Here is a 17,660-nt window from a genome sequence, read left to right as displayed (position 1 = left end):
CTATGTGCATTCCTATAAATAATGCTTTTCACAACAGGAGCCACTCTGTCAATTCTTGACCACTGCTTGTAATCTCCACAACAACAACACATTTGAAACATTACAATGTACTCTTTAGATGAAAACACACTGGATACACATCTAAACCACTCATGGATATTGTAAAGACATAACCACATGTAAAGGGACAGTTCACCCAAAAATTCTGTCATCATTTACTCACCCTCGAGTTGTTCCAAATCTGTATCAATTTCTTTGTTCTGATGAACACAGAGAAAGATATTTGGAAGAATGTTTGTAACCAAACAGTTCTTGGCCACCATTATACCATAGTAGGAAATATTACAATGGTAGTCAAAAGTGCCCCGCAACTGTTTGCTTTCCTACATTCTTCAAAATATCTACTTTTGAGTTCACCTTTTTTGTGTTCAACTTTTGTGTTTTTTTCTTAAACATTTATTTCTAACACATCATACATTTTTGTACGATTCACCTTGTAACTATTTTATGAGGCAGCTTCTTATATACAGTATTTGTACAAATTCCTGCAAGATGCTGCAAATTCCTACAAAAGCCACAATCAAATCAGAAGTTTTTGGTTTTTAGTTTTTATGTTATACTTAAGGATATAAACTAGTGTGAAGTAGTCGTGTGATCCAAATTTGCCAAAATTCACATTTAGAAGAGGCAATGCATACAAAACTTACACTCTCTCACTTCAACATCAACAATTTTTTTAATAATCAAAAAAGATCAACAATTTTTATGACATCATTCGGCACTTCGGCTTCTCATCAAATTTTCTGACCAATCAAAAGCTCTCTAAAATCCAGAGAATCAACCATCGGTCGCCACTAATGGCTAATTTAAAAGTGTAGTAGCCACTCAATTACAGTATGACCCACCATCATTTTATGATTCAGAAAAATGTACATCAATGCACTGAACAAAGATGCACATTTCGAGGCACTTCAGTGAGTCTTTAATACCAGAGAAACATACATGCATCTGAGGCCTTGATTTAAGAACTGAACATTTTTTATTATTGCGTACCGCATACCAGAGATGTCAAACCAGAAAGCCTATTCTGATCAGAGACCTGAAAGACAGGAAAATCTGGACCCGTGCTATTCAAGCATTTAAAGCAGTCTCAGTCAAGAGATTCTCCTATCTGTTTTAAAGAGGACGGGGGCCCAGGGAGGTGAACGGGGCCTTGTCAAGAGCAGAGGCACGCCGAGCGAGGAAAGGCCACAAAAACCTGCGATTTAAACCCAGACAGAATGACACTACATCAATGAAAGCTTATTTTAGTGCACCGCGAGATCTTTTGTTTGAAATGTTGGCAAGCTGGTCTGAGGATGCACAATTTAAGCTCAGATTTCTGTTGATGTTATTATAAGGATTTGACAGTCAAATAAAATAAGATAACATAACCACTACATTATTGGGACTATTAAAAATATACACAAAATTGAAAGAATCCATTATTTATGTCATGCCAGATTTAAAGGGATATTTGACCGCAAAATAAAAATTCTGGCATCATTTATTCACCCTCATCATCATGTCACTCAAAACTTGTATATTATGACTCTTTCGTCTGTGGACGTGAAAAATTAGATCTTTTGAACTATAGTTTCTGCCCAACTGGAAACTCTCTTGAATACTATCACAATATCAATAGAGAATGAGTCTTGAGAGATACAGCACAATGTGTTCCACAAGATGTCTGGACAGCCCATGGGAACATGACGAGATTCTACATAACACCGCCTTTCAACACAAAACTAACAAACTAAGCAGTGATTCATGACTCAACAGGTCATCAAGTAAAGACCAAAAAAGACAAAGTAAAGAGTTCATTATCTTAGTGCAAACACATCCACAAGGCTACAAAAGAAACGCTGAAAAGAAAGACACAATCTCATTGAACTTTCAGCGATTGTTCACAACATCAAAGGCTGCAGTGAGCATTCTCAGTTTAGAAGCGAGCCATTTACTTTGATGATATTAATGCTAATAAATGACATTGAAGTGGGCCGCTAACACATGTTCTCTGTAGCTTCATGTGAAAAAGCCATTTGCACTCATCTTTAAGAACATTCAGTATGGAATACAATAGGCCCTGGTCGTTTTTCACCCGACCCTTAGTTGGACTTCAAAGCCAGGGTTTGAAGGCTGACGCCTGAGGACAAGGCTAGCCAGATCAATAAGCTGTTAACAGACCAAACCATCTCAGCTATCCGAATAGCCTGTGCAGAGATCAAGCCGTCCGTGCATTCTGATGAGGACGTGGTGCACTAATCTCATGCGGGCAGGGCGTTGAGCGAAAGAGATGAGCTGCCGGAATAAGATAAAAGTGGAGCGTTTATTCTATGTTGGCAAGGCTAGAAAAAACATACCAGTTAGCATCATCTAGAGATTGTCCCTGGGACATCCATTTCAGATTTAGATTGAGTACTGATAACTCAAAAACCGCTACCGCTGTAATGCAGTCTGAGATGTGACATTTCAAGTTGTGATTTGTAACTTTTTCCTCGATATGGCCATTACTGTTTGATACGTAAAATTGCAGGTTACTTTACGTACTTCTTTATGCGCGTGAAAGTCAAATGACGCTAAACTGACATTTCTCAGCTCAAGATATAAATCATTATTATAAGCTTTTCACTGGGCGTCGCGATAAGGAGACAGTTATTGACACTTATTTACGTATCTGCTCAATAAGTCATTTTTTAACTGAAAATTTTCAGATCACAGCTGCACTTCCATACAAGATGTAAAATGAAAATGTCTAATAATAATAATAATAATAATAATCATCATCATTTGTATTACTTTATTTATATAATTATTATTATTATGTGTTAATACTAATAACAACAACAACAAATAATAATAACAACTGTTTGCAGCAGCTCTCCCTCAACAGTAACACACATAAAGGATGCTGTGCCGTTGGGGCTCTGGAAAAAAGCTATGATGTAGTCATCAGAATAACCTCTAGAATTTGTTCCAAGTGTAGACCTCATAAGCAGATGCTCTAGTGACACTATATAGGGAGATGTATTTAAAATACCTTCTTTATCCCCCACCAGATACAGACATCGTCTACCTTAACGTTGCAGTTTTAAATCGAGCGCAGCAGCAGTTTAAGACGTGTTGAGATTAGCGGTGATAACATATATTTAGATTCCCATGCTTCTCCTCCACTGCAGACCAACAAACACGGGGGGTGAAAGGGGGGGATGTTTATGCAGGTGAGAGATGATATCAGCTGTGAACCTAACACAATCATTTGAAATAAGCCAGAGACATGGCAAGAAAGCCTTCTATAAAAAAGTCAAATAAAGCACCTGTGCAAACGGTACACCAAGCGGCAGGAAACATCTGTGGACATCGGAATGCTCAAAGTGAGCATACAAATAGCCACAGTCTACACAACCCTCAGGACCACACAAATCCTATCAGTGTAATTACTTTTCATCTCGAAAGGTCACTAGAGAGGAACGATCCATATTCCTGTCCTAATTTCTCATTTTCATGCAAAAGCATGTTTACGCACACACGGACCGCTCAAGAGAAGGGCAAGTTATTTGTGGGCATTAAGATTTCAAAAGGCCATCACTTTTCATTCCTTGGTGGTGTGCGCTACATGCCAGCATGGGCATAATAAAGACCCATGAAAACACAGAAAGAGTAACTCAATTAGCATGGTTGCTCAAAGTTGTGCTCGTAACACCAAGGTGGCGGGTTCAATTCACAGGTAACACAATCTATATATCTATATAAGTGAACAGAGCATTACAAAAGAGACCACACCGTATGTTCGTTTTTAAATGTGGCCATTTGATTGTTGGACAAATAGTCAACCATCATGACCAATCCCTAGAAATCACTCAATGCCATTTCCAATAACCCTGTGATCTTAACCATGTCAATGCAACGAAAAGATAAACAGTGGCTGTGATTCATTCCCGCAGGCGTTTTCCCATTTCCATGTCATCACTCGTCATTAAGACTCTGACAGACAAACAGTGCCGGAATGGTGGAATGTTCCACCACATCACAAGCAGAGACAAGTGCAACAACAGAAGTCTTCTGCCTACTTCAGCTCACCTGACAGGAAGCCTGATAAGAGGAGAGCGCGAGACGGTTTCTGCCGGGAGAGGTTGGAGATATGCTTTAATATTCCGAGCAGATGCTCCTATCTTGGATATTGGCGCGCACATCCCCCATGGATGGGCGGCTGGGTGCGTGTGACTAGATTCTAGAATTATTCCACACAAGAAGTGCAAAAGGAAAGCGTTGTCATTTACGCCGAATGGAATGAAACAGAAGAAATGACAGATTCAGTAAGTGCAGGCTGAATTTAGAAAGCGTGTTCAGGTAAAATGCTAATTTTACAAATTATGTTACTGCCCATAAATGTCACAGCCAATTACTTGGCAGCCTGGTCCATCTACAGGTTGACAGAATGAAAGTAGCTACCGCAGTTGATGGTTGCCTTTGTAATGCACTGTTTTATGACAAATACCATTAAACTTCTTAGCCCTTAAAAGATCAGCACAAAACTGGAAAGCTTGTCCTGAAATTGTGAAAACTCTACATAAAACGAGTATTACTCACAAAAAGAGACTGAAGTAGGTTTAAACGTGTGAACAATACACTATAAATTAATCTAACCCCTTACAATAAAAAGCAAAAAGATACTTTCTGCGATAGTCAGACTCAGATCCATGCAACACCCACAGCAGGTTTTTAACCACAAAAAAAGAAAAACCTATTTGACTAGTATGCTTTATGTAACTTTAAGAATATGAATGTAAGGGTGTATGTAAATATTTTTTGGTGACTAAACAATCAGCATTAAAGCCCACAGTGAGAAACACAGACTTCAACAGACTGTTAAAACAGCTGTGCTATGATTTTATAGGTATATGTGAGAAACAATGTCTAAGTTAAATGGCCACAGCAGCTGGTTGTGACAGACTTATTTTAAACCGTGCGCACTTTAACAGACCACGTTCTCTGATACAAACCCTGTGTACTCCATATACCAACCAGCAGGACTTCACCCAAAGTAACTCAAACAAGAGTGACATGGGAAGCAAAGCTGTAAACTCACCGTCTTATATTAACAATAAGCCACACAACTGAATTCAACAATAGAGTTTTACTGTTTATTAAAGTGTGTTCTAACAAATAAAAGTGGTCATGTAACTGCTAAAAAAAGAGAGAATATGATCAACACAAGAAAAGTTTTGACACAATGACAATCCAACGACATGACATAACAACCATCAAAACATTTGGTGCTTGATCATGCCACACAGCATCATGACAGAAGGACTAATGTAAGTCAGTCTGTGACTCAGTATAATGATACCCTCTCTCACTCTTCCTCCGCACAATAACACAATGTGTGGAAATTGCACCGTTGCGGTTAATCAAGGCCGCACTCAGACAATGCCTTCAGGTGTAATTTCACAGATGTAGGACCACAATCGTTCATCTGGTCAGGATGTGTGACATCAGTGTTGCTTGATTCTAATGCAAAGCCACGGTTATGATATTCATAGCAGAATTGAAAAGCTGATGACTGTACAGGACATTTTACAGTTTAAAGATGTAGTTCACACAAAGGTTTAAAGGTACAGTGCGGGATGTTTTGTATGATCTATTAACAGAAATGCAATATAACATACAAAACTGTCTTTAGATGTGTATAAAAACCTTACGTAATGAAAAGTTATGTTTTTATTACCTTAGAATAAACCAGTTGTATCTACATAGGGAGCGGGCCTATCTACATGGAATTTGTTATGTTGCGCAGCCATGTTTTGTACAGTAAGCTCTAACGGACAAACGGCTCTACAGAGCGCGTTTCGTATATGTTGGTCTTCGTGTGTGTTTTTAGACGCAGCTTGCGTCATCACTGAGTTGAAGAAGCACAAAGTAGTAAGTCGTAGTACGGAGAGGAGGAGGAGTAGTCGTCGTCTAGCTGAAGCAATTGATTGTTCTGTCTTAGAAGTTTTGATAAAATGGAGGACCATGCGTATTGTGCACAAGAGCCGACAGAGCGTGAATCTCCGTCGTCAAAGAAGCACAAACGTGATGCTGCCAGACGAATTAGAGACAAACGGCGGCAGAAATCCAGGATAAACATCGGTGTATCTATTACCAGATGGAAGGCACTGTTGAAAGACAAATGTTTTCAAGGCGACGCCGAAGTTGCCTGTTTTCTGCTAGACTGGTAAGATAATTCAACATTTTCTATGTTTCCACATTTTCAATGTTTACCAAACACCTGTTTTGTTGAAACGGTAACGTTAGCATTTTATACAAATGGCCATAACCTCCGAATAATAATGTTTTTCCGTCCCTGCGGTATGTACTCCGGTTGTTCCTGACTTTACAAAGGGGGAGACAAACGTCTACTAACTTACACCTAACTGCCTATGTGACTGTCAGATCAAACGCTTTGAACAGCGTTGCTATTTACGATTAGCTAACTTTAGTTACTTCACTACTCTCAGCGTGTACTAGATAGCACGCAAGAAATATATCCAATTATAGAATTGTAACAGTAACTTTCGCAATAGAATACATGTTAAATGATTAATTACGTTAATATATTGCCTTACCTGCTTGTATCACTACTATCCGCTGTCTCAGTAGACGACATCTGCGGCCACCGTCGTAATTCGAAAGGGAGGGGTGGGCAAATGACTCAGAGATTCGTTGCAAAACTATAATACAAAGCTAGTGGCCGCTGATTTTCAAGAACTGCGCCTTTAAATTCTGTCATCGTTTGCTCACCCTCAAAATGTGAAAGAACAGTTTTTCAAGTTTTCAATACTTTTCCAAACAATGAAAGTGAATGATGACCGCAGGTGGTCAGGCTACAAAGACAAAACAAAAAGCACTATAAAAGCTTAATTATGGTTGCGTACTGCGTAGTTGATACTACTTTAGATTCAAATGGTAAACTACATTTTTTTCTGTGGAACACAAAAAAGACATTTTGAAAAATATCTCAGTGGTTTTGTGTTCATGCAATGGAAGTCAATGGGGCCCAATGTTGTTTGGTTATCAGCGATATTCAAAATATCTTCTTTTGTGTTCTGCAGAAAATGAAAGTCATACAAGTTTGAAATGACACGAGGATGAGTAAATAATGAAAGAATAAAAATTTTGGCTGAACTATCACTTTAAGCACAGATTTTTTTGTGTTTACAGTTTTCATAGATCTCGTTGCCAACCATTAATACACAAAATATGTGTGAGCACCACAGCTGACAGAGAAGGTGTGGGGGTGAAGAGCAGGAAAACGGAGGAGGAGATGACAGGTCCAAGAGAATATGTAGGAGGCCAAGAAGCTTCACACCACGAGACAGATGACACTGGAAAAGAAGTGATGACTATGAACAGCAAGTCCACTGGGCAGAAGAGGAGCTGATAGGGAGAGCTCACAGTACAGCGTAAATTTTCTCTCATCAGCACAGAAAACTACTCTTGGCTCTTTTAAAAACCTATAAAGTCTACAGCAGTAATAACAAAGGAACATGTTCCTTTCATAACTGCAATGGAAAAGGTTGCAGAAAACTTTGATTCCTAAATATTTTAGCTAGAATGACGCTTTCAGAGACTAAAAGAAGTGTTGAACTCCATTTAGGACACTGCACCATGCTAAAATCCATCGCTCTCCCCATCAAATCAGCACCAAAAACACAATAACGTCTGCAGATTTTATCTTGGCCTGGGCATATCAAATTGCATTTCGGTTAGTAATCATAAAACTGCCACATACAAACCACAAACTATGCTTTTATACATTTAAAACAACACTTCTCTTACCTACCATGACCCTGAGCATGTGCAACAAATGCATTAGATTCACACACAGGAAGATGAAAGTAGTTGCAAAAATAAAGCTTAATTTAGACCAAAGGGTCCATAAATGGAGACCCTGAGCGTGTGTCAAGTGCTTCCTAATAATTGGAAAAGCTAACTGTAATTTCCCCTATAAAGTCATGTTTAGCACTCAAGGAGTAAACAAAATGCATCTGTTTGCAGTAAACAGTGGCTGTGAAGTTTAACTGATCTTAATCTTGCATTTGTGGGGAATGATAGAAAATAAGGGTGGGAGTCGTCTGGTCTCTCACCGGTCGGTTCAGAATCGATTCTTAGGGTCATGATTCAATTCAGAATGCTAATTAGCATATTTGTGATGTCATCACGTTGAATTTGTGATCAAGAGTGTTGTCACTTTTGCCTATAGCCTCTGAACTGTCACATACTGTATTTTAATGCAACTAAGTACACCATAAAGCCATTCTCATTGACATATTTTCTGTTTGTGTTGTCGGACATTAAAACAAGTATAAAATAGTAATTTAACAAGACTCATTAAAATTGCATGTCAGTCACTTCCACGAATTGCCACATCGTCTAACAAAATCATTATACACTTACGTTAAGGATAAATTGAATTCAAACATTTTTTTTATTTTTGATCAATTCTCCTATTAATGGTCCAACTACAAGAAAAAATATTTAAGAAGCTAAAGCCACACCCTTTGAAAAAGCATAAACAACTTAACTCAACTCACTTTTATTGTCATATCACCACGTGTTATATACGATTATAATATATATACGATCACAATTATAACGATTCATTACAATTCATTTATTTAATGAATAAAATATTGATACATTAAGAAATGTGAAAATCCTGTAAATAACTAGTAACATTCCCTATAGAGTGACCTTAACAGAAAAGACTTTCTTAACAGAAAAAAACAGTAATGAGGATGATGTCATCTTGCTGTGTAGTGCAGCAAATCTGGAATCACTTAAAAAAAAAACTCATAAATACAAAAAGTACAAATCTGATACAACTCAAATGATGAAGAAATTTCATTGGAACGTAACGTTGAGTGCAGATCACCCTTGTTTTCTAAGGATTTACAATCATTGCGGTTATCTGAAATTATTGCCATTATGTCAAATAATTGCGACGATTATTTAATAATTGTGACAGCCCTAAGTATACACAAGATATACACAAGATACACAAGATATACATTAGACGTTGAACATACACATTAAATATGCAGGTGTACACATGACACAATGAATTCCTAATATGTGACCCTGGACAACAAAACCAGTCTTATGGGTCAATTTTTCGAAATTGAGATTTTGTAATCTGAAAGCTGAATGAATAAGCTTCCTATTGATGTATGAGTTGTTAGAATACAACAATATCTGGCTGAGATACAACCGTTTAAAACTCTGGAATCTGAGAGTGCAAAAAAATCAAAATATTGAGAAAATTGCCTTTGAAGTTGTTAATCAGGGGCACTGTGGCAGACCATCCACTCACAAAAATAAAGTTTTTATATATTTAAGGTAGGAAATTTACAAAATATCTTCATGGAACATGATCTTTCCTTAATATCCTAATGATTTTTGGCATAAAAGAAAAATCAATAATTTTGACCCACACAATGTATTTTTGTCTTTTACTAAAAATGTTCCCGTGCTACTTAAAACTGGTTTTGTGATCCAGGGTCACATATAGCAACCTTAGCTAGAGTTTGGGGCAGGACCACCTGTTTGTTTGAACAATACCAGACAGGGCAAGTTCTCAAAAAACATGTTTAAAAGGCTTTTACAATTCTTAGTTTTCATTTGCATAGTTTGCAAAATTTCCCCCACCCACAATAGAACAAATTTTATTTTATGAACTTTGAAGGTGTTTCTTACAGCCAAACAATGCAAAATAAAAGACCGAGAGGCATACGGCTCAGGAATTAAGCCATCCGTCTCCTGGTAATGCTCGGTTTCCTTCTACTACTTCCATCTGTTGTTTTCTAACCGTCTTAAGCACCACTTGACTGTAACTTAAAACTATGCTCCTTTGCTTTCTGATTTCTCACAGAGAAGATGCCAGGAACACATCCACTGACGTGTTTGCAGCTGTCTGACCACTAGACTCAGATGGGAGCCATGAAGAAACCCTTTGAATACAGATTCTTAGGCTTCATATCAGTTGTGTGGAGCACTGTGGCAGTGTTACTAAGGGCTCAAATTTAAGCTTAAGCAGTCTCCTGGTAACACATGATCCCCAGAGGCCTCTTCAATGAAGCGTAGTGGACTCATCAATGATTGAGAGATGGTATGAATTAAACATAAACTGAGGGACTGTAAGAAAATACCCACCCACGCACACACACACACGTGTGCATACACACACATCGGCATCAGAAGCAAAGACTTTCTGGAAACCAGACTTTTATTTTAAAAAGTTGATAGAAAACGTTGTTATAAAAAAAGAGATAGAAAATTACAGCCTGATCATGCTGATAAATTTTCCTACTCGTGGTTCAACTATAAGAAAAAATACTGATAACTACAGTCAAGCCATTTGAAGAAGCAAACACTGTGACACAATGTATTCCTGACATAGCAACCTTGGCTCAACCAAAGGCATGAGTTTGGGGCAGGACCACCTGTTTGTCTGAACAACAATACCACCAGACAGGGCAAGTTCACCAAAACCATGTTTGAAGTTTTTTTTATCACTCGACTGGGATTTTGTTTGCATTAGGACTTTCAGAGAAGACACGATTTCAGGTGTCCACTCTTCTCGAGTCAGGAGCCAGACGGCACCCAACACAATAATTGAATCAATTAGACTTGGATTCTGTTCAAAGCGGCAGGCTTTGGCAGATTTAACAAACTCATACTACCTCAAAATAATCAGCCGGAGACATCCAATACTAACTCATGGACTAATGCCAATTCACAGCCATTATGAAATGAGAGAACTGCTTCATTTTCATATTAATAATTATAATCCACTCTCGACAGATGTAAACAGCACTCGTAACAACTACACACGTCAATTACAAACATATTAAAAACAGCATTGCAATGGCATAAAGAAGCCAATCGGTGATGCTTCAGGCAGGCTAACATGTTAAATGAGGTGGACAGTGGGCAGAAAGGGGGGCCAAGAAGTCAGACGACATCTGCGCTGCAGGCAAAGAGGATTACAGATGGCACTAAATGTTTAAAGAGTTTACAAAATTTCTAGCTGAATTGCTTAGATACCTATAGCATCATGATGCTCTGGACTGGGATGAGCTATAGGTAGTGACACCAGAATACCAAGAAACCCATAAGATGTTTAACCAAAAAAAGATTATAAAATTTGTTTGTTTTGTGTTTTTCCAGTAAGAATTAATTGTTCTATTGTTTCCCATTCGCCACATGAAATCTCATTACCAGTAGAGACCATTATAGCTTCTGTTAAAGACATAAACATTAAAACCATTAGAATTTCTGTGAAGGTTTCTATTGTTGATGTTGTTGTTGCTCTTCTTCTCTTCTACAAGGGAACCAGAGAGGTTACACCCTCAGAACAAGATAGTGCTCATTCTCACTCTTAACTGTTTATTCGTAGGTATTGCCACACCTGATCCCTACACCTGTCCTGAAAGCTCAGGTCTCGTGCCTTTTGTAAATCGTCTACATGTCTCCAACAACACGGGATTTACACCCCTACAGACTTATCTTGTGCAGAAAATACATTTTAACAGATTAAATGCAACTATAAAAGAGAGAATTCATAAAATGACTGTGGTAATCCACGAACAGAAAGCATTTATCTCCCCTCACTAGTGGTACCAAAACCTCCCCATGATGGATAGGCTCAATTTCCTCTTCTTTGTGGTAACTATGATAAATGGATTCACTTAAATCCACTTGAGAGTTTCATTTAATCAAAGACAGATTCTAACTTTAAGCAAAACAAAACGTAAAGTTGTATAAGGCTGAGGCTTATCAAAAGCAGCCTTTCGAGACCACTATAAAAACATCAACACAAACTAACCTGGCTTTACAGACTTCAGACGGAGGGGCTCGCGAAAGTGGCGGATGACGGCGAGGGTGTCTCTGTTCGTCAATCCGCTGACAGGCGTGCCGTTCACCTCTAGCAGCACGTCTCCCGGACAAGGCAACCTGCCGACATGGCACACGACCGCGTCCGACAACACCTGTCCCAGGTGCGGGAACTCTCCGTGTTCGGCTCCGCCGCATATCTCCAGCACGGCGCTGAGCTCCCCGGCGTTACCCCACGATACAGCACATTCCTGGACTTTACCGGACCAATGTTTCTTCTTTTTCAGGGTCTTGGACATGGTTAATCCTTGAGTGTTTTAAACAAAACAAGTTATTTCCTTAAATTTTCCCGTTTAGAGCGCAGTAATGCAGATCGGTCCGATTCCCATCTCTTGGTCGAATAGGTAAAACGTATTCAAAACTTCAGAGGTGACATCGCTCGTGATATCGCATAAATTCAGCTCACGCGAATGTAGAAGGACACGACCAAACAATCCTCGTTGCCTTAAAATCCTAACTATGCTGCTGCTCACCAAGGAGTAGCGACAGATGTCGGGCGTCAAATGTTCCAAACAAACGCTTTCTAGGAAAGAAAAACGAGGAAATACGCTACCATCCGAGGCAGGACAGCCTACTCTATCCCGCCATGTAAAAATAACACAATCTTAAATCGCTGCGTAATACCGGTGATGAATGAAATGCATCAGACACAAATGACATCCGTATGTAGTTCTAGGGCGACCCTATTGTTAACTTGGGTTTGCGCACCTGTTTTAATGACATCAGCAACCGGCGCGTTCACGGGAAACGAGGAAAAACATTATACCTGGTTCGGGAATACCCGACTAACTATATGACGGTCCACTATCCAGCGACCTTTGAGTTCTCTGGGAAATGTCCTCTTGTTGTCTACGCAGAGCTGTCAGTGCCCGATGTCCCTTCAGTGATGATATTACGCACAGCTTTACAACTTTGCAGTCGTTTTAGCATTCACCACCTCGCTACCAAACGAGGGCATTGACTATCGGTGGCGCACGTTGACGCCGATGCATAGAGTGAACGAATGCAGGACAGCCAATGAGAGCGATGGGGCGGGAGTTCGTACTTTCTCACCATGCCCGACGTAATGTCGCTCTACCATACTTCTCAGCTCTCGAATAAACGGTTTGACTTCATTAACAATAAGTAAAGACATGAATAAATAAATAATAATGGCCTACGAACACTTTCGTAAAACTATAACTGAAGATTATGGTAGCAGCCTGTGTTAATGAAAACAAACTTGTTTATTAATCTTGTCAAAAACACAGGTGTGTAATTCACGTGTCAAACAGCTCATGTACCTTTTTATTTACACCACCTGTTACGCAAATGTTTGCAGAACATTAACATTTGCATAAGTGTAGTGTTTTACAATATCAGTTTATGCGATTTAGTGATGTAGCACATTCTCTGAAGTGCATAAAGTTGAGCTTTTTAAAGTATGATCAAGCGCAACAAAATTAAACAACATACATTTCCGGATTTAAAAATGGCTTGATGTAGTATGATAGTGCCACCTGCTGTTGTAGTCTAAACTTGCGCACACAACAAATATTCAGACATCTGTGCCTCCTTGTACTGTACCTATTTACATCACCTGTTACTAAGAATCACAATATACCGGTATTGACAATCAGTGTAATATTAAAATCCACGATTATCTGTGTTATTTTTACATATTGTAAACAATTTAGCGCGTTTGAAGTTTTGCTTTAAGTGCCACAGTGGTTACAAATTCTCTCTCTGTCTCAACTCATATTTTAAGTGTGATTCATTGGCTAAAAAGAGAAGCGTATATAACATGACAATTTATATACGTGAAATGTTTAACAATGGGCCTATTCATTTATGCAATATGAACATACCCACCACACACACTTAAACCAGCACCTACTCTCAATAGTTAAAACATTTCAAACACAAAGCTCATGGCAACAGTTTAAAGAATTGTGTACAGTGTTTAAGTCGATCATTAACCGAGGTGTGCAGTCACCATCACGGTCATTGCTCTGAAAGTCAAAACAAATCCAGCTAAGCTTTAACATAGAAGTGGAGCATAAGATGGTGTGGTCTCCCAAAAGCAGCCAGAGAGGTCTTTAAAGGATTAATTTTGCCACCTTGATCCTAGCAAGGCAAGAAAGGTAAGGATGCTCTGTACTTGCTGGTGCCTTCTCACAGAATATACAAGGCTGAGTTGATTAGATAAATGCATATTTAATTGTATAGTGTGTTTTACAATGCAAAGTTTAAAAGTAGCTTTTATAGACAACTAGGGAGAAAAACAAGGCTCACAAAATCAATGTAAATGTTATCTAATTTTTTTATGATGTAGTATGTTAGCACAACAAAGTTTAAGACATTATGGGCCATAATGCTCTAATATGCAAAATCACATGATGCATTTGCACTTTTTATTCGTCTGATTAAGCTATTGTCTTTTGTCAGTTGTGGGAAATGGTAAAGTGACACATGGCTGTGCAGGTTCAATGCAACAGCTCCTCTGACCCATTTTGTTGTACGTATAAGTCTGCTTTCCTCTCAGTGCTAAAGTAAAAAGTATAGCGTTTAAACATTTTTAATCTAAATTGGATGCTCTCAAGACAAAGCAATTGAGCGTAACATGCTTCAAATACATTTTCACATTTGTCAGAACATGAAATGATATAGTCGGCGTGTTGTCTTTATTTTGTGTTCGCATGAACGGACAGATGAGGAAGGATCAGGTCCGTTTGCACTCATCATTATTCCAAGCTTGCTGGCTCTGAGCACACTGATAGTTGTGTCTCAAATAATATGGAGCTTTGTTAGCAAAAGATTATCATCTCAGACCAGCTCAGACCCTACAAATGAAAATGGTATGAGGAAAAATCTACCGTCATCAATATTTTAAGAAACCTGCATTTAAAATAGTCAAGTTTTTTATTCTCTTAAACACAACTGTTTGTGAAGTTCTTATTGCCTTTGTTGTTAAAAAGTCTGCTGTATAATCTCTCACAAGGGGAACCTGTAACCTTGAACACAGAATCTGGGACTCCGTGGCCTGTTCAGGATTCACTGGGTCCATGGGAGATTCCTGCTCAGTGCGTCCTGGAGGGGGTCGAGGTCTTTCAAATGGGCCGCTATGGACCAATCTGCAAGGGTCAGCTAAAACAAGAAAACCAATCCACTGCTGTAGTGATTAAAACTCTAAAAGGTACAGAGAAAGCTCTAGACAACAACGTTTTTTAGACAAACGACATTCCACTGTTTGGTCTCTGAAAAGCATAAACAAATAAATCATTCTAAAATGTTTCCACTAAGGATTTAATTAAACAATGACTTCAATTTACTTTTTCATTGTTTTCTATGCCCGCTCCCATGCTGTAATATTGTAGTGTACTATAGTATTTACAATTATAAACTGTACTAAAATTCCTATATACTATTGTTTTTTTTATTTCAAATCTAAAGTGAATATTAAAGTATACTATAGAATTGACTAAATTTATCAATTTACTTTTTTCAAACAATTTAGTCAATAATACAGATACTACTATAGTAAAATATACTGTACTATATAATACTATAGTGATACAATTTATTAATTGTGTGGGCTTTATGTGGGTTTTGGCTTTCTTTCATAGTAAAAGCGAAAAGCATTTTCAATTGAGAACATAAGAATTGTGGCTAATGGTCACACTGAATGACTGCCTATGTTGTATTCACGTTTCAGACAGAACAAATCAACACGATGCTAAGGAGTTTGTGGATATGGTCCTATTCCATGCTGCTATAAGTAAACATGAGAACATAGTGAAAATGTTATACTGCCAGACACAACGGACGCCCATGTATCTCATTTTGGAGGCGAGCATTCCAGGAAACCTTTTGCATTTCCTCTGGAGTCTGCGAGAGGTAAGAATATTTAGAGAGTTTGCACATGCCTCATGATCACTGATTTACCTCTAAATCTGACTCTACTATACAGGGCAGACCTGATAACTTGCAGGCTTTTTCAGAGAGATCTGTTTATACGGTAGCTAAACAGGTAGCAGCAGGTCTGGTGAGTAAATTTACCTTGTGGACATATTATATATACTGTATAAAGTAACTGAAAGAACTCTTTGTTACGCTTGAATCATACAGAATTTACAGATTGTTTTCTTTCTCTTAGGACTATCTGCACTCCTATCACAGGATTCTTCATGGGGATGTCGCAGCCAGGAATATGTTAATTGGCTCAGGGTTTTCTGTTAAAGTCTCTGGTTTGAACTTGGCTTTTAAGAGCCGACAGACAAAGACGGCAGATAAGGAACTGCAAGCTAACGTGCCAGTAAAATGGCAATCCCCGGAGCGGATAATGAGGCTTCCCGTAACAGACAGGAGTGATGTGTAAATCTGCCAAAATGTTAAATGTTTACTATGAAAAAATATTTGAAAAAAGTGCTGAAAATGTTTGTGATATATTAATGTTATTATTTCAGGTGGTCATTTGGAATCCTGCTTTATGAGTTGACAACCCTTGGTAATATTATTAAATTGTTTATTAAACATGTTCTTCACAGGGTAATACTGTATTTGTGACATTAAACAAGTGTTAGTTATCAAAGACTTATTGAAGCAGTGCATTCAGTGGTTATATTTTATCACGTGACTTTTTTTGAAAGGTTCTCCTCCCTATCCTGATCTGGAACCGTCTGAAGTTCTTCCCCACAATTTAGCTCATTACAGAATAAAAAGACCAGACAACTGTGGAGCTCCGTTGTAAGCATTCTGTCTTTTTTGTCAGCACTTAATTTCCAGCATACCAAAGTAACAAATATAATATGATAATTTCTTGCAGATATGACCTCATTAAGTATTGCTGCATGTGGAACTTCAAGGACCGGCCTGTGTACTCTGGCATTATGAGACTTCTGGACTCCTACATCCACCTCACAGACACAAAAGCTCTTTGCTCTGAACAGCCAATAGACATATGTGAATACAAGAGAAAAGCAGGCCTGTCATGAGTGTGACATTCAAAGACCAACAGTGCATGAAAATGCTTTCATGAAGATATTTAATCCAAAAATTCTGTCCCTCATGTCATTTAAAACTTGTATGTAGCTTTTTCTGTAGAACACAAAAGACGATATTTTGAGAAATGTCTCAGTGATTTTGTGTTCATAAGTCAATGAGGGTCAATGTTGTTTGGTTATTAACATTCTTCAAAATATCTTCTTTTGTGTTCTGCAGAAGAAAGAAAATATTACAGGTTGTGAATGACATGAGGGTGAGTAAATAATGAAATAATCTTCACTGACATTCCACACTGTAAAAAAATAGTTGTTGTTTTTGTTGGTTCAACTTAAAAAATATAAGTTACCAGGTTTTTTTAAATTGAAGCAACAAAATCACAAATATTTTTTCTAATTTTTCACAACACCGCTAGATGTCGCCACTTTCCTTGAAACTATTAAGGAAGGTAATGATCAGTAATGCAACACAGCAGTCTCTAGTGGTGAACGTTTATGACAAAGTTAAGGAATTCTTCATTATTATTTTCCCAAATGTATTTTAGCTTTGCTCTAATTGTTTAGTACCCGAAGTCGATGACTACTACTAAGTGTAAAGGTAGCTACAACTGTTACATATGCCATGACACAATCAATAGGCATACTTAAAAAAATACATAATTTGACTATTTTCCCTAAAAGTGAGCGAAATAAAAAGTTCAAAAG

The 17,660-nt window shown here is 38.1% G+C and overlaps 2 protein-coding genes across 7 annotated transcripts in view; one reads left to right on the top strand and one right to left on the bottom strand.

Moving 5' to 3' along the window:
* magi3a (membrane associated guanylate kinase, WW and PDZ domain containing 3a) overlaps nucleotides 1-12,930 on the bottom strand; it is a 115,795-nt gene extending 102,865 nt beyond the window's left edge. For all 6 annotated transcript variants that reach the window (XM_057319250.1, XM_057319252.1, XM_057319249.1 and 3 more), the window contains exon 1: nucleotides 11,909-12,930. In XM_057319250.1, coding sequence (XP_057175233.1) covers nucleotides 11,909-12,215 — 307 coding nt within the window. In that variant the 5' untranslated portion in view covers nucleotides 12,216-12,930. The remainder of the gene's footprint in view (nucleotides 1-11,908) is intronic.
* A 1,497-nt stretch (nucleotides 12,931-14,427) lies between these two features.
* si:ch73-206d17.1 (tyrosine-protein kinase STYK1) lies at nucleotides 14,428-16,949 on the top strand. Its single transcript, XM_057319767.1, has 9 exons — nucleotides 14,428-14,473; nucleotides 14,667-14,813; nucleotides 14,957-15,151; nucleotides 15,671-15,852; nucleotides 15,926-16,000; nucleotides 16,112-16,329; nucleotides 16,422-16,462; nucleotides 16,605-16,701; nucleotides 16,781-16,949. Exons 1-9 carry the CDS (start codon nucleotides 14,428-14,430, stop codon nucleotides 16,947-16,949), a joined length of 1,170 nt encoding a protein of 389 aa, XP_057175750.1.
* Nucleotides 16,950-17,660: the final 711 nt, after the last annotated feature.

This window comes from Triplophysa rosa, linkage group LG21, assembly GCF_024868665.1.
Source record: "Triplophysa rosa linkage group LG21, Trosa_1v2, whole genome shotgun sequence".
Taxonomy (NCBI): Eukaryota; Metazoa; Chordata; class Actinopteri; order Cypriniformes; family Nemacheilidae; genus Triplophysa; species Triplophysa rosa.
Note: the sequence above shows the minus strand (reverse complement) of the source record. Positions and strands in the feature narration are given on the sequence as shown.

What these genes read in the sequence shown, in the direction of transcription:
- si:ch73-206d17.1 (XM_057319767.1), top strand. Translation starts at nt 14,428, where the DNA reads ATGGCTGTGCAGGTTCAATGCAACAGCTCCTCTGACCCATTTTGTT. An exon ending in AGACCCTACAAATGAAAATG is followed by an intron (nt 14,814 to 14,956) that starts GTATGAGGAAAA and finishes ATCTCTCACAAG; the next exon opens with GGGAACCTGTAACCTTGAAC. An exon ending in TCCTCTGGAGTCTGCGAGAG is followed by an intron (nt 15,853 to 15,925) that starts GTAAGAATATTT and finishes TCTACTATACAG; the next exon opens with GGCAGACCTGATAACTTGCA.